This window comes from Venturia canescens, chromosome 4 (genome assembly GCF_019457755.1).
Source record: "Venturia canescens isolate UGA chromosome 4, ASM1945775v1, whole genome shotgun sequence".
Classification (NCBI taxonomy): domain Eukaryota; kingdom Metazoa; phylum Arthropoda; class Insecta; order Hymenoptera; family Ichneumonidae; genus Venturia; species Venturia canescens.
In genome coordinates this window covers 9,956,737-9,983,580 of record NC_057424.1, presented here as the reverse complement: position 1 = coordinate 9,983,580, position 26,844 = coordinate 9,956,737, and the positions used below count along the sequence as shown (strand labels likewise).

The window sequence follows — 26,844 nt, the reverse complement described above, 5'->3', positions numbered from 1 at the left end:
TTTTTAGTTGTCACGGATGATCCTACACAAATGATGATGAAACTTACGGGAGAAAACAATAAAAAAAAGATGTCATTATATAGGAAGATATCCTTGGAAGTTTAAAAGTTTTTTTTATTTCGTGTGTGCAAGAACCACGGACGTACAAAAGAATAACAGTATTTTTTCATGCGGAATTGATCGATAAATTATCCAATGACGATAAAACAGATCAGGAGACTCGTAATAAATTGTAAGGTTATGGACGAATTTGAAACCAAGAAATAAAAAAAATAAATTGCGTCTTGTTATACATATAATTACCTACTCATAATTCTTAATATCTCAACGAGAAACAATAATGTCCATAAAGGCAAGTTACAGCATACCTGCCGACATTCCGAATGTGATAAGAAAATCTGAATTTTTTAGAACTTGTCAAAGCATTGAAAACGCGACTTCCGGTTGAACTTGCAACGTTACCACGTTACATTTCGGGTTGCCAACTTAAATCTTATCCAAAATCTCTAGCCCGTAACATTTCTATCAGAAAACATTTCTATCCCATAAATTTCTTATTGCGTAGGGTATCAATGAATTTTGGTAGGGTAGTTTACGGTAGCATTGAATTCTGGTAGAAATGTTTTTGGTAGAGATATAAATGTGCCATTGCCGAGTGTCATTTAACTTCAACGAAAGAGAATTGTTTATCGCTCAAAAGTTGTTCAAAAATTCTTTTGCTTCTATTTCCACAAAATCGTCATGATGTTCCAATTAATCGAACGATAGAACATATCCTTAACGAATGCTATCCTGTCATTTTAAAACTTTTTCAAGCCCGATCGGACGAGCTCGTAGGTCACGAGATTTACCAAACGGAACATTTTTTCTCAGGGTTCATTTTGGAGCCCAGAGGGCAATTGAAATCTTTCCCGAATTCAGGAATATTAGAAAACGAACCCAATATTTCGAATTCTAAGGGGCTATGTGGGTCTATGGCCATCAGGATTTTCAATTCCTCCGGTCTGGATACCGAGCACAAACTGTTCGCTGCGCTTATCCAGAACATTTGTTGCGGCGTCCTATTGATTCCAGGCAGCTTTGCTTCCGGTCCATTTCTCTCAGCCCAACTATTGTATGCGAGGTATGCTTGTTTGAATCCGCCGATGTCCGCGATATTTTCATATTGCGTCTTAATACCGTTTATCTGGAGGAGACCAAAAAAGGAAAAGTCGTATTAGTCATTATCCCAACACAATAATAGTTGTCTACCGTTGCAGTCTACTCGTTCGAGTTGCTTTGGAAATCTCCTTTTTCACCCTTTTACTCACTTTGAGGCCAACCTCTTCGACGGTATAATTTGAGAATTGATCGACTATGCACGATGCGCGCTTGAGATAATTCTCTTTGGTTGATGGCTCCCACTCATCGACGAGATTCCCATTTTCTTCATACAGCCGACCTTCGTCATCGAGTCCATGAGTTATTTCATGACCGATGGTAGATCCAAGGCTACCGTAATTCATGTATTTTGGCAGATCGCTATTGAAGAAAGCACCTTGGAGAATACCAGCGAGAACGTCTGTCGAGATACGTCATTGAGTATTGATCTATCTTTCATATTCAATGTTCCTTCAAAAGAGCAGATAAATACTTACGAATACTGTTCGTCAAAGGAGCATAATACGCGTTAACTGAGGTCGGGCTTTGTAGGGATAACGAATCGGTAAAATTGACGGGTTTGCGCAGTTCACTCAACGAGTATTCTCTTTCGAATGCAGACAGATTCCAAGTATTTTCAAAATAATTGTCTTCGGAGAATTCCAGATTTTCGTAAAGCTTCTCGAGCTTGTCGTCGTCTAACAACTCATCGGGATAGGCAATATAAGTGGACATCGATGCTATTTTCTCAAGGGTCTTCCTACGTGTTTTCTCGTCTATCCAGTCGACCTATTTATAGGTGCGATTAAAAAAATGTGTATAAAACAACGAAGTACGGCTATGACACGTTACTATGGTACTTGGCAGTTAAAATCTTTAAATTAGCTCAGTAAATTGGTTCGGACATACCGTTTTCAAAATTTTCATGGCTTGTTCTCTGAGTTCCGTAATCATTTCGGCTGCATCTTTCTTAGCGTCTTCGTTGAAGTATTGTCGCACCCACATAGCGTTAAGGCTCTTCGAGAGCTTTGAAAAATATATTTCGTTTAAGCATTCTTTCCATCTTAATGACTCGCGCATCGTGTATCTGTTGGTTGCTCTACGGTAGGCCATCTGCCTTTCACGTATATCTTCGTTCAGGAATTTGCTAGTGCTCTCGGCAGCCCTCCACATTACGTAGTTTGCTTGAACTCTTTTCGGAGTCTCGGTTATCAATTTCTCAAAATCGCTGAAGTATTTCGGTAGGCTGACAATTACGACTTCGTCTTCTTCAATGGTGACAGATGCTGGTAGCAACCTGCTGAAGTATTCCTTCCAAGGTATACTTGGATAGTTTTTCGTCAGTTCCTTAATTGTCATTGGACTGAATGTTGTATCACGATATTCCTCTGTCCCCGTTGAAATCTATCAAAATATAAAAAAAGGAAGTTCATCCCGTCCCTTCTGGTGTGGACTATTCGGACTTTTAGCATAATTCTGATCACGCGACGATGTTATAAAATGATGAAATTTATCAGGTCGTGGATCGAGTGCAGCGAGCTTTGTGTTAAAGTTACACAAAAGTTGGAAGACAAATCACCGTTAATGAGAGTACGTACGTTCGCAAGTTTCATTTCGAAATCCAATGACTCTTTGAGTTCTTTCATCGCACGATCTTTCGGAGCACCAAGAGCAACGGCGATGTCGACCATATAACTGTAATAAGCGGCGACGAATTCATCTTCGAAACCCTTTAACAGATATTTGTGACCTAGTCCCGCCAGCCATGGTCCGTAAACCTAATAAACAGCAAAATAGAATAGAGACTCTTCCACTTTATCCTCGTCGAAAGCGATGTTCAGGAGAAACTTAAACACACGTACATAGATAACACGTTTTGTTCTGTTTCTTAGATCTTGTTCGACCGCGATATTGATGAAATAACGGTCCGAGAATCCAACATCCCGGAATTTGTATACAGAGCTTGTCCAATTGAAGTCGTCAGCGTTCCATAAATCACCATCGAGAACCGGCCAACCACCAAGTTTCTTCAAAATCTTTTGAAGAGGTTTAACTCCTTCGGCCTCGATCGCAGCTACAATTTTTTTCTCTCGTTAATATCATCTTCTTCCGACAGCGTTTTACGTACCACGAGCAACAAAAGTAACTTAAACTTACTTTCGTTCACACAAGACTTATAGAAAGCTTTAACAAGTTTGAAAGACTTGAGTTCGCCGGGTTCGCTTTCAGCCTCCATGCTCCTTTTTAATTGCTGGTTTATCTCATCCTGAATAATGGTGTACGTGCTGACGCTTCTTTCATTTTTGGGTATGACCGTTCGGTTCCGGAAGCCGCCGCATGCAAATCGATAAAAATTATCGCAAGGGTCGACGTCAGGGTCCATATTCATCTGGATCCGAAATGCTGGAGATTCGATAACATGAATTATGGATTATTAACTTCTTGCGCGTCCATTCGCTCAATCTTAGTCCATATAATATCGAGATGATAAAATGAAATCGAATAATCATCGTTGCGATCATTCGGTTTGGAATAACTTTTACGTACCTGCTTGACTGCAAGCTGTTGAATTGCATTCATTTTTTGATTCTTCCGGTTTACCAACCGTTCGCATCCCGTTTCGTGGCCTTTGACCTCCCAGAGCTTTCCTTGTCGATGGAAGCATCTCTGTTTCGGGTACTGCTCATCGAATTTTGCGGCGGTGCGGATGTGCCGATGCAGTGTAACAAGGTGATTTTTTAAGGCAAGTAATCAAAAGCATAATATGCATGTGCATCACGAAAAATTCTATCGTACTGAGGAGGCATTCAAAACATGTAATTTATCACATTTTAACGAATTATGTCGAATGTTTAACGTTAGCGAGCGATGCTGAAATTACACTTTGACACGTCTGTATGCCATTTTACAGTAAAGGTTTCCAAATGTTTCACAGTCATGTTCGATACGACTCAGAGCTCGATCGAGTTTAAAATATAGCTCGACCAAAAATGATATCTGATTGGAATTTTCGTACTTCGTGATGCGATAAAAATCTGAAAAAATTCAACAACATTTGGAAAGCTATAAACAACAATTATCAATAATAATGTTGCCCACAAGTTAATAACAAATTGTTTAAACAATTAATTATTCAATAATTTTGCGGTGACCTATTGTTTTTTTTTTACGAATAAAATGTCTGTATTTTTCCTAATGCTTATGAATTTTTTCAGAATTTTCGTGGATTTTTGAAATTTCTTGAAAAAATTTTGAAAAAAAATTTTAAAAATATGAATTTTGGATATGTTTTAGAAGCCATATCTACCATCAGTTTTGATAAGTCTCAAGGTCATTGGATCAAAAATGTACAAATAGAGCCACTTAAAAAATTTAAAAAGGGAATTTCGAAAATCCACGAAAATTTTGAAAAAAATCATGAGCATTCAGAAAAATGCGCACATTCAATTCGTAAAAAAAAAAAAACAAGGGTTTACTGTAAAATTGTTAAAAAATTATTTATTTAAACAACTTATTAATAACTTTTGGGCAATATTATTATTGATAATTTTAGTGCATAACTTTCCAAATGTTGCTGAATTTTTTCCAAATCTATTGGAATGGTGTCACATTACAGTGCAGTATGGCTGTTGGAGCATTGATAAAATAATGGTATTCCAAAAATCGTATATATTTTCATGAACTTGGTCGAGTTTTTTACTGCCATATACGAGAGTCTCTACGTTAATGGAATTCGAACTGACTGATCTGCTTGATTTACAGAACTTGTAAATGTATATTTCGTAAAAAATGGCAACCCATGTGACGTACATATTTTCGAAGATCATTCACCAAATAAAATACAATATTTCACTAGATATGATATTATATATTGTACGGAAACTTTAGCCTCATTCAATCCTTCTTGTTTTGCTAACACTGTTTTTGTTTTTATTTTCTGAACCTTTCAGATGTTCATACAAAAAATTCTTAAAAATCGATCGCAATTGTTCGTTCTGCTATTGAGTTTGTTTACTTCGAGGAATCTTGTATTTCTATTGTTTAAAGTGTGGTGTGAGTTTCAAACAAAGCATTAGATTTTCGAAAAGAATGAACAGACAAATAGCTTACGCGATAACTTACCCGACAAATTACCCAATTCCTTGATGTTTCTTTTTTTGACCTTGAAAAACGAGCTTATTAATGGCGCTCTGTGAAGGAAGTCTCCGTCGTGTGCTGAAAAGTTGAATACACTTTGTACCCACACCACTTGACTTGTACAACAACATGAGACTTACTCGATTAAAGAAAGTCTGTGCGTAGTCGAAATATAATTAATTACCATCGGATTCGCTCTCATTTTTGTTTTTTAGGGGATAAGTTGATGCCAGAACAACGTCCACTGTCACCGTGAATAGCACAACTATTGCAAGGAATTTATTGACGCCCATTGTTCTACAAAGGTAATACAAATGCTTACATTTTTCGATAACGTACAGAGTTAGCTTCAGTTGGAATTATGTACACTTACAAATCGACTGAATTTCAAACACGAATGAACGTTTGATATGGATCGGGACGGCAACAACAGAGCGCGAAAGCGGAAGAAAAAAAGGTAAACACGCGCGCTGGGGGAGAGACAGGGTCGAGTCGAGGTGCTCGAAAACACAGGATTCCAATTTCTGAAATATTACGACGATGATATTCGTCGTAATATTTTGACAAAACTCAAATAAACCATTTTCGTGAAATTCGATCAAATTAATGAAAAAGGTACAACAACGGCGTCGTCGCTCGGATCGTGATTCTCCATACTCAAATTAAGTCTAAGACGGAAGTGGGCGCGAGACTGTTGCAAAAGAACACGACCGTTTGAAAAATATCTCTAATAAACGTCATAATGCAACATTAAGAGAGAAAACGACAAATAATTGACGAACGACAAAATGAAAAAAAGATCCTCGAAAGTAATCGAAAAATGACACTTACCCGCTCGGCTCACCGCGCTGATTATCGATTGTAGACTACTGGCGATCCCTTGCCTCGTTCGTAGGCAAGAGCTCCCGAATTTGCACTGTACCCACCCCTAATTACCCCCACGAAGGTCCGCCACCCGTGTGCCAGCATTGGAGCGCTCTCTGTCTCTTTTACTCTCGCGATTTACGCGGTATTTCGGATTTTTCGTATGTTAGACCAGAATTTTTCCCCCACCACGATCCAACGAACGGAGGATCGATGGGGCCAATAAGATTTTCGTTTCTCGCGCTCGAAAACAGAATTGCCTCTAAATTTTTATTGCTCCTTGATCACCTTCCTCCAGGGACTTCCGGCGTTCGTCTCCGGAAAAAGTGGAGGCCTCCCACATCAACACAAGCGTCCCCGAGTCCACGGTGGGCCCACACTTAATATAAAAGGGCCACCCCGTACGGTAGCCGAATTTTTTGGGTTTTTTCGCGATTTCTTAGCGGCGAGGAAAAAAAACATGGACTTTTGAAATTTAAAGGGTTTATTTGCTGGTATTTCAACTCTACAATACAATTTTTTAACTCTGAAATCTCGGGTAGATTTAGTGTAAAACTACACCACAGGTGGAAACCCATTTGTTTTTCCATGGTCCTCATGATTCTGGGGCATTGGTTTATCTCAGATGAAAAAGGAGTTTCGGTATGTTAAGAAATTCACAAAATTTGGTGATAACGTTCTTCAACATATAAAAGTACAATTTTTTTCAAAATTTTCTTTTACGTAGTTATCGAGTAATTAAACATTAAAGCAGAGTTCTTATACTAGGAATGTAACAAATGTCGTCAAACGAACATCAAACGATTAGCGTTGGAAAAAATTCAAACACTCGAAATGGGGGGCTTGCTTTAATTTTGTGTTGCCAACTTGGACCTTATCTTTCAATACTTTCTTTTTTTTTATAGAGTTGGCGACACTTGTTGTCGTCGCTCATGCGCATGCGCTTATGGGGGACTGTTAGGTTATGTTGTTGTTGCGTTGCGTCTGCGTTTTCGAGCTGTGCTCTGTGCTTCATCTCTTGTCCGAATAGCCTTATAAATTGGATTTTTCTAATTGATAAATAAATATAATTGAATCGTAAATAATGTCTCTGGCGGACGAGCTACTCGCCGATCTCGAGGAAAACGATGACAGCGATGCATTTATGGATGAACCGGAGCCGGATTTCGTACAACCGGCTGCGATCCCAAAACCTATGGAAGAAGGTAAATTATAATTCTTGTTTATTTTTGGTTTTTCCCTGTCTTGAGTTTTATTAGTTATTTAACTACTTCATTAACAATCTCTAAAATAATTGGATTATCGTGTGATTGCTATTCTGGTTTGATAGTTGATAAATAATCAAAAAAAAGCTTATCATACTTTTGTTCTATCGTCAGAGATCAAAGTGGCTTCAGTTAGAGAACTGACAAAACTCAGAGATTCTGACCACTTGAAGAAAATCATGGCACAAATTGATAAATACAGCAAACTACCTAGAAAATCAGCAGACATCGTTGGTCCTGTGGAATCGGACCCGGAGTATCAATTAATTGTTGAAGCCAACAACATCGCAGCTGATATCGATGACGAAATTAGTGAGTATGAAATTCTGTTTCTTTTTTAAATTATCAACTGTAAACGTATATGTTTAAGTTTGAAGAATTTAAAATGATGTCAGAAGTAACTCGCATCGGAATGCTTTGCATGAATTTTATATCATTCCGTTATTCAACAAAATTGCCTTGATTTATTGACAAGGTGTTTGTGACATTATTAACGTGATATTTTTCAACTCTGGAAATTACTCAAAATTGAAAATATACCATATTTGTCTCAGTGAAAATTCAATATTAGCTGAAATAATTGTTAAAAGACCCTTTTTTTAGGAAGTTTTACTTAGAAAGGGTAGAATCGTCAGGAGATTTATAGGATTGATTAAAATATCTGAAAATGAGACACAAAAATGAAGATTTTCATAAGCTCTAAAGAGTAATAAATAAATTGAAAAAATGAGTAATTGATGACAGTAAGTGAATGCAGGTAAGGTTGCCGAAATGTGTATTAGAAATATTTTTATTTTGCAGCTACGATACACAGGTTTGTGAGAGACAAATATTCTAAAAGGTTTCCAGAATTGGAATCCCTGGTTGTTGGCCCTTTAGAGTATGTAATGACGGTCAGAGAATTGGGCAATGACCTCGACAGAGCAAAGAACAATGAAACTTTACAACAATTCCTAACACAAGCCACGATAATGGTCGTTTCCGTTACCGCTTCAACCACTCAAGGGTATGTTTAATAGTTATTTTTATATTTTTAATATTACGAGAAAAAAAATTTCTAGAGCAAAAACGGAAAAATTACATGCAACAATTCTTTTTAATATTTTACAAACAATTTTGTTTTATCTCCTGGTGAAAATCAGCCAACTGTCAAAATGTAAAACATCACTGGCTGTATAAAAAGAAAAAAAAACTATCTTTGAGAAAATTGATGCATTTTTATTGATTTCCTGCAAATTTCAAAATTTTATTCCAGTCAATACTTGACGAACGAGGAGAAAGATGCGATTTGCGAGGCATGTGATATGTCGGTCGATTTGAACAACTGTAAATCCAAAATATTCGAATACGTCGAAAGTAGGATGGCTTTTATTGCTCCAAATCTTTCAGTCATCGTAGGTGCATCTACGGCAGCTAAAATAATGGGTAATTATGAATAAAGATTGTTATTTTTATTGAAAATGCATCGGATGTTGTGTTTGTGAGTTCCTCTCTTTTCCATTTTTGAAGAACATCAAAGTATAGTAATAATGCTCCGTATTAATTTTTTTTGTCTATAATCTAGGCGTCGCTGGAGGCTTAACAAAACTTTCCAAAATGCCTTCCTGCAACGTCCTTGTTCTGGGATCACAGAAAACAACCCTATCAGGATTTTCCCAGGTCACGGCTCTTCCTCATACCGGATTTATTTACTATTCGGACATCGTCCAAGACACTCCACCGGTGAGTACAAACGTTGTGAACACTTTCGAATAAATTATCGATCAATTATCATAAAAAAAAATCATCCTAGTAAAAAGTTGACACACGCGTTTTAAATATAAAGCTGTCGAGCACAAACTCAAACTTTGAGGCAATTTGGTGAGAAAAAAACAATCTGGAATTGTACGCGTATCGCGTATTAACTACGCGCGTATCTTCCGCGCTGACATTGGAAAGTTTCGAATTATCGGGTGAAATTATAAGGAATTAGTGTTCGTGAGTTTCGGAAAATCGTGTTCAGATAATGAAATTATCATTGGAGTTAATTCCATTGACCCAGAAAGTGTCAATATACGGATTTCAATAATGTGAGTTCACAAATTTGTACATCGATATATTTTCAAAATTAACAAGATTTTGTGATTATTAAATAATCAATCACTATTATTAAAATTCACATGATTATTCCAGGATCTAAGAAGAAAAGCGGCGAGACTCGTCGCATCGAAAAGCATGTTGGCTGCTCGGGTTGATGCTTGTCACGAGAGCACCGATGGTCACATTGGACAGGCGCTGCGCGACGAGATTGAAAAGAAATTGGACAAATTGCAAGAACCACCGCCCGTTAAATTTGTTAAACCTCTGCCCAAACCAATCGATCCTGGCCGAAAGAAGCGTGGTGGTAAACGCGTTAGAAAAATGAAGGAACGCTACGCCATTACGGAATTTCGAAAACATGCTAATCGCATGAATTTCGCTGATGTACGTTATCAATTTTTATTTAATTCTTTTTATGCCTCCTTTCTCTGCTACGCGAAGTTTTTTTTCACAAAAATTTTGCCACAATGGCAGGTATTTCAGATTATTATTGAAATTTCTCTACGTGTTTTCACGATTTACTTTGGGAAAATTTCTCAATTTTCCAATGTTTAGTAAATACAACTCAAATTCAACTTTTTTGCTACTTTTATTTCATTCCCGTGTTGGCTTTATCGTAAAGAAATTCTTTTAGCGACATTTGCCACTTTTTTTCTGTATCTTCTATTAGAAAATTGCATCCGTCTCAAGAAAACCTGGAAAATTCCATCAAAGTGAAATGTGAACATTTTTAAACAATTTTTGAAAACTTCCTCCTCAAACGTCGAGAAAAGAAATATCATTTCTTTTTTACCTTATTTTGCGTGATAATTTTTGAAATAATGAATAATTTTTTGTAGATCGAGAATGACGCTTATCAGGAGGACCTTGGATATTCGCGAGGAACGATAGGCAAAGCGGGCACCGGTAGAATCCGTCTGCCTCAAATAGACGAAAAGACCAAAGTGCGAATATCGAAGACTTTGCAAAAGAATTTACAAAAGCAACAACAATGGGGCGGAAGTACAACGGTGAAAAAGCAGGTTTCGGGCACGGCCTCGAGTGTGGCATTCACGCCGTTGCAGGGCTTGGAAATAGTGAATCCTCAGGCTGCCGAGAAAAAGGTCAACGAAGCAAACGCAAAATATTTTTCGAATACGGCCGGATTTCTCAAAGTCAAAAAAACGTAGATTCTATCTGTAAGAGCCGAGAGAAGATATCTTGTGATAGACAAATTCTTATATAAAAAATCCTCTTTATCTTCAACCAACGAGTCAACAAATCCTAATTTCGGGCGTCATTTTCTCCCTCATCTCAGCGTCCACTGACTTTCTTCGTTCTTTCATTCAACGCACTCGCACGGTATCTCCGTGTTTGAGATCGCCCCTTACTTCCGTATTTAACAGATTTTAAATTATTGTAAGCTCTGAAATAATTTGTGTATATAAAATAAAAATTCATGTACACCCTGATAAATTCTCATTCATAGAATCATCGTTTTTCTGACATTTTCCAGAATCATAAGAAATACGACGATCGTACATTTGTCAATATTTCATGAGCACGCATAAAAAACATTGAAAATCGATCGCTGATTGCGCAAAATCGCGAATCTTTTGGTACCAGCTGAACCGGATCCGTTCAAACGTTGAAACTCCCCTGGGAAGGTTAAAAAATCATTGAAACTCAATCTTTCCGGACAGAATTTTTGTGTAATTTGGCGAAAAAATCGTTTGAACCAATGACAAGCTGGCGTTGCGACAAAATCTGTGAGATTCTTCATTTTTTTTCCAGTTTCGTGAAAAACACAATTATAGAAAAAACTTAAAAAAATGAAAAATTGCTCAAAATCTTTGGATGTTGGTTAAAAAAAATTTCTAATATTACGAGCAACAAGGTGGTCGGAAAACTGGCGAAAAAGTGGAAAATATTGGAAAAATTATTGTAAGGAGCAGGAAAAATAAGTAGCGTGAATAAAAATGCTAATGCTGTCCGCGTATGCGTGAAGGGAGGCAGAGCGACCGGCTCTGAAAAATAAAACAGAGTGGAAGGGATTGGAGAATGAGAGAGAGAGAGAGAGAGAGGCAGGCGAACCTGTTGTGAATCTGGACAAGTATGAGGTGTACGATCGGAGAAACACGAAAGCGAAAAGGATGGAAAAATAAGGATAAGAGAGAGGAGAGATCGTGGTCGAAGAAGGAGTAAAAGAGAGGTTCGTCGAAGCCGAGTTCGAAACGAACTCGCGCTACCGCAGAAAACGAAGTGTCGTAAGGTAATACCGACTGCTTTTTGCCTCCTTCGTCCATGTGTTCTCTAGAATTGTTCAAAACTCTATAAATAAACGTAAAAATTCAGCAAAATAAATTCATTTTATCACGAGAATGGAAAAACGGCATTTATAATGTACTATTAATTAAGGGGAGCGATAGTTACGCGCTGAAAATGAAAATCATACGGGATCGAAGGGAACCGGTTGAAAAATTAACGCTCAATTCGTGAGACAAAAATTATCGTGTGGAAAATTCGTATTCAACGATCCCCAAGAAAAATTTGTCGAAATTCCTGCCCCTTTATTTTCCCCGTCAACCGGTGAACTTTCGAATATAAATAATTCAAGTGTTTGCAGTGAAAATAAAGTGATTTGTGAAACATTTGACGATACTCTACGTTGAAAATGAAATGAACAGAGAAAAATTCATTAGAATGGCAATCTGATGTTTTTGTTTTTCGTCACTCAGTGTGACGACCTCGTGAAAGTTCAGAGGTGACGAACCATACGAAGGGAGAAAGAGACAAATAAATCTTTGTGGGAATCGGATTCAGTGTAATTCGGTTTTTTCGCGATCGACCATGGCCACTTTTAAGGATCTTATGTCCGACTGGTCGATGCTTTGCCAAGAATGCCCAGAATGTTGGTCACGATCCGGTGAGTCCGAATTCCCAAACAATCCCATTATTTTCGGTTATGTTCGCAAGTCTTTTCGCAAGTCAATACGGGCAAAAAAACTTATTCGTTTGCGTACATTCTCGCGTCAGCTTTGGAGGAATGCAAATTTCATGTTATTTTCTTACGAACGTTCATTCGATTCTCAGCAAATACAGTCGGAGCATTTTCACAACTTTCTTGCCAACTTAACACAAGCTCGTAACTTTTATGTCGAAACCACGAAATTCATCCGAATTCCTATTCAAAAGTCTCTAATTTCAAAATCTCGATATTTACCATTTTTCGAATACGACGTTCCCCAATTAGTTTGACTTTTACAGAAAATTCAATTGGACCATTAACGACGTTGCACCTTTCCTTGAGATTTCAAGCATCCCTTCGTTAATTTCCAACGATTAATTAATTATCGTATCATCATATTCATCGAAATGTATATTAAACCTGGACTGTGAATGTGTCAATAAATAATGGGGTCGAAACAAAAAAAATACAAACATTTACAAATTGTGTGTTCGATCAAAACAAAAGTACTTTTCTTCGCTGCTCTGGTAAACACAGTTGCCCCGTGTACTTCGGTTCTCCGATAATCTGCAGAAAAGTTTGTACGAAAGCGACCAAAGTGTGAGGAAGAGAGAAAAAAGAGAAAATTGAATTTCACTAAATCGATTATTTTGAGCACACGAAGAAAACGGATTCGTTTTGTATAGTGAGGAATATATTATTTTTCAAGAATTCTCAAACTATTTAGCCACCGATTCCAAACAGCACAGTGTATTTTGGATTTTCCAATTTTTCGTCCCTTGAACTCTAAACAGCTTTATGTGGATAGCGAAAAGTGATGCACGTGAGAACTGTATTTTTTTTTGTTTTCGAGTGTTATTCATCGTGTCAGACCTGCACTTACTGATAAGTGTAAACGTATGTTAAATCACAAATTTTTGCCATACACATAATTTTTTTTCAGGGTTGCCCGAGCATACTTACCAATATAAACATTTGAAGTGACTGAAAAGATTTTTTACTATGCTTAAAAAGAAAAAGACTCTTGAGTCTTTTGAATAAAAGGTATGGGTCTTTTTACTATGGTGGATAGAAAAATTCTCATTGCTGCTCTTCGAATTAATGCTGCAATACAGTACGCATAAACTGTCCCCGAGATACTGTATTCCTAGTACTTTCCTCTAGAATTTTCGGCCTCGTTTTCTCCGTGCAATTCACAAAGTGGTCTCTGAGCAACCTCGTAAAAATGGGCTGCGTTGTGTATTCGAATGAACGTAAAAATGTGGGTGTAACGCGCCCGATTTACTCGTGATTTAATAAATAATAAAAATGTTAGTAAAATAATGTTGAATCATCGATAAATGTACGAAAAGAGGGGGCGATCGATTCCTCAATCTCTCGAAGATTTAATTCCCGAGTTCCTCGATCACGCTTTCTTCACGCCAACTCTTTGGCACACTCAAACAATTTTTCTATATGACGTTGCTTTTCCTGCTTTACCAGCGACGATAGAGGCTCGATCCATACCATAAAAAAGGTATCATTACCATTAATAGTTCATGTAATATAGAACTTTGTTATTTATAAATGTAGATATACGTTAACGTAACGCATATTTACTCATACATAAACAAGTTTGCGTCCATGTAGAATTTTTATATAAGAAAGACACGAGCACAGAGCCGGGAATGCGAACGAACTCGAAGTAAGGCACATCGTCATTGCAGCGTGTATATAATCGTCGTTATTGAGTAATCGCGTTGCGTTTTTTCATCGAGAACACGCGCGTGATTTTACACTCAGGCCCGCACACATACACACGAATTCAATAACGTTAGAATGGTAATTATCGAGGTGGGTGGGAGAAGTCGATTTGCGATTAGAATCTTCTGTCATTACCGAATCGTTTCGATCGGATCCATCGATTCGTACCGTTTCGAGCGATTACGTTTTTTTTCAAACCATTTCACATTTTTCGATCTATTCCATTTGGAAGAGTATAAAAGATCATGAGAAGTGAAATGAAAGCTTTTAAAGTTTTTCGTCATCCAGCCACAGCCACGAGTTGAAACTAACGAGGGACAATTTTTATTCCAAACGTCTGTAGATCTCGCGAGCTATCTTAATTAAACTGACGTTTCGGAATCAGGAAATCATATACTACGAAGTCGAAACGAGTTTGTCAATTGATCGAATCTGCGCGTGTCTCTCGGACTTGAGGATTTTCACTCGAACAATCTTCCCACAAACTCGTATAATCAATGTATACAGAAACTTGGTTATTGAAATTTGTACCCATGCAAGCATCGACGCTTCCATGTGGAGAATAACGTTTCCACAGGTATGTAGAAACGTGTACAAATGTGCTGCATAGAAACGTGTATGTATACCAGAGCATGTCCTCGTTCCAACGTCGAGGGGGAACGTTCTCGTTAACGTCGAGAACTGGGAGACCCGTACAGTTTATAATGATACACAGAAGGAAAAGTTGTGTAACTCACCTGTTTCAGCACCATTCACCTGTGCGTATACCGGCACGTGGCCTTTTTTTTTTATTCTCATATACTTTTCTTCCATCTTCGTGTGTCTACTGCATTTTTCCTCTGACGCGTTATTCCTCGCGAGTTCCTCGCGCTGCATCGATAATGATGGAAAATAAAAGTGGAACGCGAGCCTCGCACGGTCCCTTTTTTCACGTCGATACTCGGTCCAGTAGCGTGGGAAATCGAGAACGAAATTTCAGGAAGTGATACACACCTCGGGAGCGGAGATGAAAATATAGTTTTTTTCGAGGCCTTTTTAAGGTCGCTTCACCGGAGCGATTTATAATCGTGTTTGTTCGACTCGAATGGCTTCCCGACGGCTGCTTTTCTTCCAGTTTGTTTGTTTTTCGTCGAGTTCAATATAGAAATTATATCAGCGAGAACGGTTTGAAATTGGCAAAGGACGAAAGGAATATCGAAATATCTCGTTTCACCTCGGCGCGAGTCTCTTCGGGTCAGCGCTTTCTTTTCAGCGTGTATATATAAACACACGAACGCACGCGTACACCGACAGACCTTTTAAAGTTATTTCAATATGGAGGCCAAAGCGGCTCTTCCGTTTCGTTGCGAAGAATCTCTTCCTCGTGCGCTTCTTCCTTCTCAAGGAGCGAATCACCTCCCCTCGACTCAACGCGAAATTACAAGTCTTTCGACAGCAAAGAGAGAGGCGAAGACGCGCGAGCGATTCGATCTTTGCGAATACCTTCTCTAACGATCCTCAATGGAAAAATGAACGGGTAAAAAATATCGGTGGATGGATTGATGGGTGAAAAGCCCCGGAGACATGATCTTTTCCAGCCGCCAACGATCGGGGTCAATTTGTAAATGATTATTAATTTTTACCATTTCACCGATGAAAGTCCCGTCGTACACGCAAATATTCACTCAACTCCGATTGATTTTATAAGTGAATACAAATTACAACGGAGAGAGCCACGAGAGAGAAAGAGATGGAAAGGCTGCAGAAGAATTTAGGAAGGTTTAATCTCAAAATCAGCATATTGAAGATCGCATCAAAAGTTATTGACATCCAACACGAAATGGGTTTGGAGGGCGAGAAAAAAATACAAATTCTTGTTTCGAAAAATGTTTCTTTTTTTTCCCCCTTTAATCAGCGTCTCCAATAAATTTTCTTTCAAAATCTCTTTGAGATAGTCCGAGAAAACTGAATCGCGCCGAATCATGGCTCGCGTGAATCTCGATTGTTGGTGCGGATCTTAAGGCTGCGGCTAATTGAAAAATGATTTTGTGCCAATGATTAGCACGATTCTCTACTGCAGGGGAATTTTCCACCAGCGTTTCGATCGGTTGTCCTCCTTGTCCAACTGTCCAGACAAATTTAACGAGAAAAAATGAGGAACGAAGATCTTCTCAATCCCAACTCGTGTGTTTACAAGAGAAAATTTTCTCGTAAATTTTTAGATCGAACGGCGCCTCGCACGCGAAGAGATGCTGCGTGTTTGCTCTCGCTAGCCACGCTAGCCGAAAGGGAAGGGGGATTCACCGTATGGGTTGCGAGCGACTAACGAGTCGATGAATGAAATCGTGAGCTCGTGCCGTCCCAGTCCTCGATACGATTCTTCTCGGCTCTTCTCCTCCGCCTTTTTTCCTCTCATCCACGCCACCGACGTCCTGACTGCACTTGTCTCTCAGTGCTCGCGTAGCGTGATCAGAACTCGATGCATGTACAGGCACTCCAATCGCAAAATCATTTCTCGATTTCCATATTCATTTTTTATCGAACCTCGCGATGATTTTCTTTCCTATTTTACCGACGAGCGGTGACCGTTGACTGAAAATGGGCAGCGAAAATTCACGTCGTGTGGACGAGAAACGCTTGATATTATTTTCCTAAAAAGAGCTTTCCGAATCCACCGCCAGATGCGTCGAAATCGTAGCGTTTCTCGATAATCAATCGACGCAGGCTCGTCCATAAATGAACGCGAATCTTCGCTCACACTAGCGATTAGACAAAAATCTTCTAAAAATTCTTTCTTTCCTTATTTTTTAATATTTTAATGTTAATTATTAATCATGTTAATTAATATTAATAAAAAAAATTTATTTTTTAATAAATAATTTCCCAACTTCGATCATTTAACACCTTCGCGCTTAGGAAATAACTCCGAAATGAAAATGGTGTGATAGGTTAGAAAAAAAGTACTATTCGACAGTTTGAACGCCGCAGAGAACAGTGTGCAAAATCGGAGGTCGTTTAATTCTGCCATTTTTTGATATTTCTCATAAATTCCACCCAAAAATGACGTTTTTTGGGGCTTAATCCCATAAAAACTAAGCAAACAGCGATAGTCTAGATAACTTAGATAAAAACAATCAAATTCCTATTTAGATAACCTCACTTTACGTGAAGCTACATTTCGAACGGAATGTCTCATGCTCGGGTGTTTGTACGTGTGTTTCTACTTCTGTGTCCTCGGTAGAGTGGCGTTTTCTCGCGTGCTACTATTCCAATGCATTTGTTTTTTGTTCTTTCTTGCTCTCTGATTTATCTGTATCGAAGCACTCTTCGCGACAGAGTATCCGACAGCACAAAACTCAGCTACTTTCTACTCGGTGTCAAAAAGATGGTTGATTTTCATGGGGAATATGCCGTATTTATTGTTTCCAATATCGGCGTTCAACTGAAAAGCATGAAAGCAATGTATAAGGACGCGATAGAAAGGACTCGCGGAGACTGTCGCTTTCGGGAGAGCGGCAGGAAACGCATTGCTCAAAATTCACACAATCTTCGGAGCTTATTATTTTTGCCTGGGAATAACCTCGCTGTGCCAGAGTTACGGTCCCGTAAACCATAAAATCCATCTTCAGCGCGTGGTCAAATTTGTACTTGCTCGAAATAAAGGTATCTCGAGCGTCGGAGATGCCCAAGCGAGCTACGCTCCTTCGCAGGCTGTTCCACGCTCGGCTTTATCTCCGTAATAATAAATACACGTATTTTTAGAGCATCAGCAGGAACTCATTAAGAAAAGACTGGACAGTTGAGTTGATATACGAGTAACGAGTCTTTGTAATACGAGAAGCTGTCTGCGGTTCATAAAATTTAACAACAGCACTTGGTTGCTTCTTGATTCATTGCGTTATTTATGCTACTCGATAATTATGGGCTTTCGGAGCGATTCTTTAGCGAAAATTCATTCATACACGGCTTTCAATTTACGGAGATAAACCCCAATTTTTACATCCTCCTTTTCCAATCATCGTAAATCCGTCGTTCTATTTACTGGGTTCAACTTTGGCACTTACTTTCTTAATTCACTATTATCGCATCGGTAATTCACTGCAAAAAGCTGGAAATTTTCGAATAATTTTGACCAATTCTTATCATTTGAGGCGAAAGGTTCTTCGGACACGAAGTATTCGCCTCAACTTAATGCTTCGGTGAGTTCTAATACAGGGTACGAGAACTAGAGAAAATTCGGATTAATTTACGATTATTCTTTGCTTCGACGACTTTTTTAATTCCACGCTATCGTGGAATTGGAGCCTGTAAATCTATTGGCGTGTAACGTTCTCTTATCTCCTCGTACGCGGAGTTTAATAATTTATGCAACATCTTACAGTACCGTTACACTAAATACCTTTTCAATTCGACTTCTCCTCTTATTGTGATAGTCGAGTGAGGCTAACGGGTTTTCCAACGTTGCTACTTTATCGAACGTTCATCGTTACGAAAATATTGTTTTCAAATAATTGAAATCAATAATTGAGGCGTTTGAGATCGTGGGAAAAAGCATTCGCAGAGAGAGCACATTTCCAAGGAACAATGAAGAGTTGTGAGTATGAATCGCAACTGAAAGGAAAACAACGATCGAATCAGATATTCCAATATAAGGAATAACAAGCAGCGAGTCAATCACCGAAAGAAACACGACGGATTTCATCATTCGTCTTTTGACACCTCTCCGAATATTCGTAATAAGGATTTTTGTCCCATCGAAGCCGAACAGGAAGGATGCGGCTCATTTAAATATCGCACACTCACTTTCACCGTTCTAAGGATCGAGTCTGTGCGCGCGACGTCAAATCGGAAGAGAAAAACGAGCACGAGGGAAAGAATAAGGCCAAGATGAATTCGCGCTGTAATCGACGTAACGATTGCACAGGACGTGATAATTAGAGCTAATCAGAGAGCTCGTTTGTCGAGCCGGTCGCAACGGAGCACCTGAGAATCTTGTAACGAAAACAAATTCCACCAGGAAGTATCGAAAGCTTCGAGTTTTCGCTTTCGCTCTTCATTTCGTTCGGTGTTTTTCATGGCCGAACCGACGACTCGAATAATCTCGATTTTTATTCCTCGTCATCGGAATTTATGCTCGTTGAGCCGAAGTCGTACGAGCTTTCTGGCAGTTCGCTCGGCGGCTTCAGCAGATTTTTGGTTTTGGTGCTTCCATATTTTTCGTGAGTCGACTCGGGAGACGTTATTGAATTGAAATTGCTGTCAACGACCTCCCTCGGCCTTTTTGAAACTGAATGAAAGTTCGGATCGCAGAAAAGATAATCGTTGATGAGAACTGTCTAAAAAATTCGTCAGTGAAACCGTGCCCGCGATATTTGAGTGTTCGAATGATAGTCGCGAGTATCCAAGATCGGTAGAAAGTGTGAAAGAACATCTGACGAAGGCTCACCGTTCGGTCGCTCGCGTCAGTCGTGTGGGATAGTTTTAATCTTGATCGCACTTTACAACCGGACCGAATGTAGCAGAGTATGAATAACAATGAAGAGATCGAACGTAACTCTCGTAACGTTCGGAGGGAGGAGGGGAAAAGAATCAAATCAAAGGGGAGTAAAAATAGAGTCGAAGAGGCTGAAAAAACGCGTGGACAATGGGAGGGAGAATGGGAGAGACGAAACTTTCATTTAATCTTCTACGAAGACTTCAATGAGAGCGATGATTTACAAAGAAAAAGAAAACAACGAGCGAGCAGCAAAAATGGTGGGTGCGGTAGTGCCCTCGAGGCTGTCCTATCAATTTTGCGAGAGAATGAGATCGGCCGAGCGGTTCTGGTCTCACGAGAGACGCGGACACGTACGTGTGCTCAAATATCTATATCTCAGTTATATAAAAAAGCCCCCGTATAATGGCACCTCTTTCTTTATATCCCCGGAGCTCCCGTGGCAGCACCGGGAGAATTGAGCGAACGAGAGAATTCAAATGGGAAAGAAAAATTGAATAGAGGAGTAAAAAAAGCAACGACGAGCTTTACTTTCACCGAGGCTCTCTTTCGCTGCTTCTCATGAAGCGAATGAGTTACAACGAGAGTATGACGGAAAACAGGATTCTCGTATTATGATGCAGACTCCGTGTGCTGCCAGCAATGCAGAAAGCGCAGTCGCGAACGTGTTCCTACCGACAACCGATTAAAAGCAATATCATTATGATTTTTGTCGAGGGAGAAAAATAAGGCGATTTACGATTTGAGAAACTCGAAGAATGACGAAGAATAAGAAGCACGAACGATTGCACATTTGAAAAACCACACTGACACTCCGAATAATCACGATGATTATTGAATATTAACTAATATTATAAATGCGAAAGTATGTTTGCTTGTTTGTCCTTCCTTCACGCCCTAACTAAGCAACCGATCTACTTGATTTTGGGCATAGAGTTTGTTCAAAGGACGGAGAGCAACACAGTCTACTTTTGGTCCTGGAAAAAAATGAAATTTCCAAGGGAGATTTACAGGGATATTCGTAAAACTGGCCTTTCTTCACGTCCTATAAAACCAACCAAAGGAATTGATTTTTAGCATAGAAATAGTTGAAAAGACGGAGAGTACTGGTTAATGGAAAGACAGGCAACGTTGTTTACACAAGCGTTCTTAAATAGTGCACTGTTCTGTATTCGTGATCGGTGTCTTATTCCCCCAGGCAAAGTTTTTCAAATTACGACGCGAGCGAAGCTGCGGGTAAAATCTGGTAATATGATAATAATAATAAAACTATGAATATCGCGAAGAAGATTCAATCGCTTGAACAGCGCTGAGAGAAAAGCGAAGTGTGACGAGGCATCGAAAGAAATGCTCATGATGCGATGCTCGATTATGAAAATGTTTGATGGCAGTAGAGACGAAGCATAGGCTAAGTCACCGCAAGTAATTTGTCGCTTAATGGACCGGAAGTAAACGGCTCGTGCGGCCTCGAGGACTCTTCAAGTCTTTTTTCTCTCATATTCGATCATTTCAGTTTGTACGAGGGCGGATTCGTGCTGAGAAAAAGGTCAGTTGATGTCTCCGTAGAGAACGCGCGAGTCATTTTTTTAAGGTAGTTCATGCACGAAATGATTTTTTAAAAAACGTCTTGAAATTTACGCAGAGTTTAAGTGGGTAGACTGACACGCGTATCAAATTTTGAAGGATTCGTCTTATTGGTTATTTAAATAAACGCGCTTAAATATGAAGAAAAATACACAGGATTACAGGAACTGTGCGTAAAAAATCGTTTAAACTACAGTATTTTAGCCAGGGACGAATGAAATTTGGGCTTCGGTCAGTGATGGATCCCCGATTAATGAACGGCTTGTAATTTCATTTGCCAAAAAATAAGTTGGAAAAATGTATTTACAACTCTGGCATTAATTCAAAGTGATAATATGTTTAATTATAAAGTAAAAATCGACCCAATTTAGACACCCGTGAAATACGATTCTACGGGGACGATCTACTTAATGAAATTTCCCGCCCCGTATTTTGCGTCGAGCAACCTGTGAAGGAAATTCAACTTTCCGCGCGAGCAGACTCCGCACAAAGCGCCCCGTACGTAAATTCAATTTTTATGTACGGTCTAACGTCGTCCACGGCGCGGATATATATAAATGTCAAGCACTACCGGGTGAGATCCTGGCACGTTTATCTTGGATTAGAGATCTAGCGTGAATGTTTGGAAGCTGGAGGAAACGAGCAGGGAACGCAGTGTGTCTGCGCGAATATTTTACGTGACCTCGTCGTAAGCCTCTCGCCGCCTGGCGCGATCGCTTTTCGACCGAGTGCAAATCGAGATCGGGGTTTTTAATCGAATCCCAGTGCTCCCGGCATCACCGTGGAGCCGAGTGCTCACAAGAAAAAAAGCTACCTCACTCAAACGAGAAGAAAAAGGAAGAAAAATTCTGTCTTTATTGAAAAGTCCGATCGCATGGGATCGTGATCGCTCGTAGATCCGTGCTTATTCCATACCATCGTTTGTCCGGCTTCGGATAAACTCTCTCGTATAAACACCGTAAGAGGAATATAACCGATCGTCGAATGGTCCATAGACACACATACTGATTTCTTCCAATTAAGCACGCACCGCGGAGAAAGGCTCAAAGGGATAATGGAAGGAGGGAAAATCGAATTGGAAGAGTGTCATTCGCCTTGACCTTTTTAAATCCACACCAATTTTGTCGTACAACCACACTTTTTAGCTCCAATCCTGAAGAAAGTGAAACAATTTCATTCGCCGAGGTAGCTCCTCGTTTCGGATCCCTCGTCGTCCGTCGAGATAGAAGCTAGCAAAGTACGCGCTGCAATCCCGAGTCGAACAGTTCTTCCACGCTTTTTGACAGGACCCACCGCGTTGCCGAAATAATGATTGATATGAGCGGTGGCCAATCCGGTGAGGGAGTGCTTCCGCGTAGGCGCGCACTAGAAAGAGTGCCTCGCCTCTGGAGCAATCGGGCACGAGGAGGCGGAGCGGTCATCGTCAACGAGTACGACGAACCACTCGAGTCGTTCGTCGTACAGGAACCTGGAAAAGGAATTGTCTTTTTAGAAGCTTCCGGTCTAACGATCCTCCGGGTTTGGGGTTTGGCTTTTGTAGGATGCTGTACATCATCGGGCTGAATAACAACCATCCTCTTTACGCCTCCACTCAAAAAAAACTCTGCTTCTAAAATCTTAAGGAGGGTGGCTAGGGACGATACAATGTTGCCATGCCAAACCATGTAAAATACATTAAAAATTTCAAAATGATAAGAATTTAATAAAATTTGGTCAACATATTCTTTAGAGTTAAATTTGTAAATACAAATTTTTTAAGATTTTTCTTCTGTACAGTTATCGAGTAATTGATCACTAAAGTTCACGTGTATAAGCATAGCGTTTCCATATATATAGGTATACATTCCGGGCATAAGAAATCCGCTTTAATGCGTAATTACTCGATAACTAAGCAGAAAAAAATTTTGAAAAAAATTGTGTCTTCGCACTTGATGTTGAAGAACATTATCACCAAATTTGATCAATTTCTTATCAATTTGACGAACGTAGGCACCCTCCTTAACTCCAAAATTCATAAAGTCTCTACGTCCACTCGTGTATAATCCATAATCTTCAGTATCTCTACTCGTGATGAGATATGTTCTGAAATCACGATGAGTAGAGATTTTGGGGATTAAGGTACTCCTTTCACGAACCCGAATATTCTATAAATAACTGATTTTAAATAAGATTAAAGTAAACGTGCATGCGAATAGATTGTCGAAATTTCAGGTCAGGTTACCGAACATCTAATAAAGAAGCTTTTATGGAGCTTTTGGAGATTCCATCATCACCATTTTTTTATTTTATAATAATTCATTCACTCGATAATTATAAATTCTTTGTACAAATTGTCTCACAGATAGAAAATAAAGAATCCATAGCGACGATACAAATAAAGGGCTACGGAACCCTTAAAAGAGATATTAACGATAGAAGTTGGAAAAATGGTAGAAGAAGCTTTTCTCGTATAATCGTGACTCCTCAGAGGTTAGCAATCAGTCCAAATTTCGAATGCCCCAATTTGGGCCGCCAAAAAATACGCCCATGCAAAAGGAATGCCTTAAATATCACACCGGAGCAGATATGTTAAGGAGGACAGACGTTCTCTACGTAGACCCGCATTTATTAAGGAGCGGAGTTGTTATATCGAGAATGGCTACCAATGGAGTTGTTAAGGAGGGTGGATCGCGACGATACAATGTTGCCATGCCAAAGCATGTTAAAAATATAAAGAGTTTCAAAATGATAAGAATTTTATAAAATTTGGTAAATGTATTCTTTAAAAATATATAAGACAATATACATTTTTTAATATTTTTCTACCACATAGCTCTCGAGTAATTGAACACTATAGTTCACCTGTATAAGCATAGGAACTTCGATTTAACGCTCAATTGTTCGAAAGCCATGTGGTAAAAAAAATTGTATTTGTATACTTGATGCTAAAGAATGTTATCACGAAATTTTATCAAATTCTGATTTATTTTGATTTCCTGATCCTCCTTAAATAGCAGCTATTTGTGGATGTACTCATCACAGTTCTACTCGATAACATTTCCACTCTAACGATTTTTATTTTAAGCGCGAATAACGTCTCTGCTCTTCACCGGGCGGATAACACAGATTAATGACAAAAGAGGAAAGATTTCGCGCGTTGTATTGATTTTGCAAATTTGAGAGTAGGTCCGTTTGGAGCAGCGTTGTTTTTGCGTAGAGCCGTAAAGAAGACGGTTGTTGTTCTGCCTTATCATCGGATCCCGTAAGCGGCGGTTGTGGGGCTTAGCCAGAGACTCGGTCAGTTATCGTACGTCCAGTTGATTTAAGGGAGTTCACGGGGTCAGCAGGCTCCAAGTCGCTTCTTCTCTCTCTCTCTTTCTCCTCATATCGTCGTACACTTATTAACATTATCCCTGAGGAATTTGCCTCTTCGCAATTCATAACTGTACCCATTGAAAGATGTCCGCACCTGTTGGAGCGCCGAGATCGCGTCCCCTTTCGTTCCTTCTATTACTTGCGGCTCCGTATTCACCCGTCGCGTGACCCGGCATGTACGTTCGATTTATCGAGCGTGTCTCGTTTGTGCTTGCGCGCATATTTTCGCGTGCTATCGCCGGCGAAGAGCGCACCGCAGGGCGCCTGTCGAAGATAAAATAGCGTAAATGATTTGCTACTCGCGCGCTCGGGCATTTCTCAACGTTGACACGATCCCCGGGTTAATCTTAGTCGATCAACCGTTAGATATTCTTCAACACTCTTTCAATCATATCTTTACGCTTGAATGGCGAAATATATACGGATTTATGCGCCTTTCTACACGTGAGACTTTCCATTGAGAATTGAGAAAAGAACTCCGGAGAAACTGCGATCGAAAAAAATGCTCGAAGTACGAGCAAGTGCGTCGAATTCGACGCACCGATTTTTTTCCGCAAAAAAAAAATTTCCCACTTTTCTCAATCGTTTTGAAGTCGAGTTCACTGCGATTTCACACGATCGAGAAAAAGCGATTTTTCTCGAACTCTCGAGCTCCAATTCTACCGCACACTCAATCGTTATCGTCGAATTTCGCGCGGCTGAATAGTCGATAAACCGTTCGGTGGCGCTCTCTCGGTAGCGACCTCGGTCGGTCTCTCTTTCGCCGCGCGCGACGTCCGATAAATTTCATTCTCGCAATCGGTTGCAAGGTCGTCACCGCCGAGAGAGAGAGAGAGGAAAAGACGAGACCACGCACCACCGATATCGGAGACCAAAGTCTCTCTGTGAAACGTTGTGTCTCGCGGTTTACTCGCTGCTTCAACTATTTTTACTCATTTTCAACTGTTTACAGTGCTTAAATCTCATTTGCGGAGTATCCATTTCGATTCGATAGAAACATCGGTTTTCGTTTTCATTAAAATTGTTTAATTACGACGCTGTTGCAGATTTTTAAATCACGGAACGACTGGCTAATGCGATATCGAACAGTATAAATAGTACTGGTAACAATGAACATTGGATAATATCACAAATTTATATTTTTTTTATTACAACCGTAGTTACTGTTTTTTTAGGAATTTCGAGGATCGAAATCCCAAAAAATCGAAAAAAATTTCTCCCTCGACACCGAGACACTAAAATAATAAGCGTGAACGACGAACGTTGATAAAAACCGCGATAGTGAAATGACTTTAAACGTTTAAGTTGCTCGGTGAAGGACGAACCTGCGATCGCACATTTTTCGGCCATTCGTCGATCGCCACGAAACGGAATGAATTTTCCAAAAGTTTGATAAAGTGTGGTTGAAATGTGGAAAAAAAATCCCTAGAAAAGGAAATATCGCGTGGAGAGAAGCCTCGGGCGCAGTCGCCGAACGTTTTATTGATCCTCTGCCGGGGAACTCTCACCGAGCTCACACGCGTATCGAACAAACACACACGGATTCGTGCGATCGTGTATTTCGCACTGAGAGCGAATAAACGAGCGCTTCGGGTTCCCTGTGTGTGTGTGTGTGCGCGTGCGTGCGTGTGTGTGTGTTAAAAGTGTTCTTCCCGAGGCGTCATGCGTCGACTGGACGTTCCAGCGACAGTGAATGGACAGCACGCGGTGTGCTCGTCTTTGACGTTCCTCACTTTCGTCCCACCATTTTTCCTCCGATATTGAATAAAAGCAAAGGCTTTTGGAGCAGTCCCGCATTTTTTGAGGGAAAATCGTGACTTTTTTTTTTACGACGGGCATGTAAAGTGAGTGAGTGCTTTTCGTCGCATTTTTTTTTCCAGAAAAGTGGGGGCCGCCGAGGGGGCATGTTCGACGAGACTCCATTTCTGTTTTCATATTCTTCATTTGTTTATTCGTTTCGTAGTCACTCTTCGAGTCGCGACGTTGAAGAATTTGATATTTTTCAAATGCATCCTAGAAATTCAGTAGTTTTTAATATTTGGACAGCTTTTTTTATACATTTACGTTCGATTTTCAATGTCACAAGGAGAATTGCTCTCGGGCATCTTCGTGGACAGACAATCTCATCGATTGCGTGACTTTGAAAAGATGGAACGTTGTTTTGCTCATTTGCATCGAAGATATCGACTTCCGATAAATTGTTTGCATGCGTAGTTTTTTAAGAATTTATTCATTCGTAGTAGAAAATAGAATTTTTG

At 39.6% G+C, this 26,844-nt stretch overlaps 3 protein-coding genes and 1 long non-coding RNA gene across 10 annotated transcripts in view; 2 read left to right on the top strand and 2 right to left on the bottom strand.

The window, feature by feature from the left end:
* Window positions 1-93: 93 nt before the first annotated feature.
* On the bottom strand, window positions 94-6,237 carry LOC122409985 (neprilysin-2-like). Of its 2 annotated transcripts, none has more exons than XM_043417939.1 (11): window positions 6,109-6,237; window positions 5,462-5,574; window positions 5,263-5,355; window positions 3,688-3,819; window positions 3,298-3,543; window positions 3,003-3,214; window positions 2,739-2,918; window positions 2,050-2,544; window positions 1,638-1,929; window positions 1,311-1,561; window positions 94-1,186 (listed from the first exon to the last, which is right to left on the bottom strand). In XM_043417939.1, exons 2-11 carry the CDS (start codon window positions 5,568-5,570, stop codon window positions 848-850), a joined length of 2,349 nt encoding a protein of 782 aa, XP_043273874.1. In that variant the 5' UTR covers window positions 5,571-5,574; window positions 6,109-6,237; the 3' UTR covers window positions 94-847. The 2 variants fall into 2 exon arrangements, with proteins under 2 accessions (XP_043273874.1, XP_043273875.1); XM_043417940.1 differs by lacking the exon at window positions 6,109-6,237 and adding an exon at window positions 5,651-5,795.
* An 864-nt stretch (window positions 6,238-7,101) lies between these two features.
* Prp31 (pre-mRNA processing factor 31) lies at window positions 7,102-10,940 on the top strand. The gene is made up of 7 exons (XM_043418133.1): window positions 7,102-7,346; window positions 7,521-7,718; window positions 8,208-8,412; window positions 8,662-8,831; window positions 8,971-9,128; window positions 9,579-9,869; window positions 10,325-10,940. Exons 1-7 carry the CDS (start codon window positions 7,226-7,228, stop codon window positions 10,652-10,654), a joined length of 1,473 nt encoding a protein of 490 aa, XP_043274068.1. The 5' UTR covers window positions 7,102-7,225; the 3' UTR covers window positions 10,655-10,940.
* Window positions 10,941-12,265: 1,325 nt separating this feature from the next.
* The window catches only part of centrocortin (cerebellar degeneration-related protein 2-like), a 52,137-nt gene continuing 37,558 nt past the window's right edge, over window positions 12,266-26,844 (top strand). For 3 of the 6 annotated variants that reach the window (XM_043418130.1, XM_043418126.1, XM_043418125.1), the window contains exon 1: window positions 25,443-26,434. Coding sequence is in view for 1 of the 6 variants with exons in the window: in XM_043418124.1 (XP_043274059.1) it covers window positions 12,315-12,390 (76 nt within the window). In the remaining 5 variants the exon portion in view is untranslated. Of the gene's footprint in view, window positions 12,391-25,442; window positions 26,435-26,844 lie in introns of those variants that run through there. The other 3 variants (XM_043418128.1, XM_043418129.1, XM_043418124.1) reach the window with 2 other exon arrangements.
* On the bottom strand, window positions 22,065-26,011 carry LOC122410104 (uncharacterized). Its single transcript, XR_006260852.1, has 2 exons — window positions 25,912-26,011; window positions 22,065-22,700 (listed from the first exon to the last, which is right to left on the bottom strand). It is a non-coding gene; the product is annotated as an uncharacterized lncRNA (long non-coding RNA).

What these genes read in the sequence shown, in the direction of transcription:
- LOC122409985 (XM_043417939.1), bottom strand. Translation starts at nt 5,570, where the DNA reads ATGGGCGTCAATAAATTCCTTGCAATAGTTGTGCTATTCACGGTGACA. An exon ending in GGAATTGGGTAATTTGTCGG is followed by an intron (nt 3,820 to 5,262) that starts GTAAGTTATCGC and finishes TTCGATGAGCAG; the next exon opens with TACCCGAAACAGAGATGCTT. An exon ending in TCGAAGAGGTTGGCCTCAAA is followed by an intron (nt 1,187 to 1,310) that starts GTGAGTAAAAGG and finishes GGTCTCCTCCAG; the next exon opens with ATAAACGGTATTAAGACGCA.
- Prp31 (XM_043418133.1), top strand. Translation starts at nt 7,226, where the DNA reads ATGTCTCTGGCGGACGAGCTACTCGCCGATCTCGAGGAAAACGATGAC. An exon ending in ACCGCTTCAACCACTCAAGG is followed by an intron (nt 8,413 to 8,661) that starts GTATGTTTAATA and finishes ATTTTATTCCAG; the next exon opens with TCAATACTTGACGAACGAGG. An exon ending in ATCGCATGAATTTCGCTGAT is followed by an intron (nt 9,870 to 10,324) that starts GTACGTTATCAA and finishes AATTTTTTGTAG; the next exon opens with ATCGAGAATGACGCTTATCA.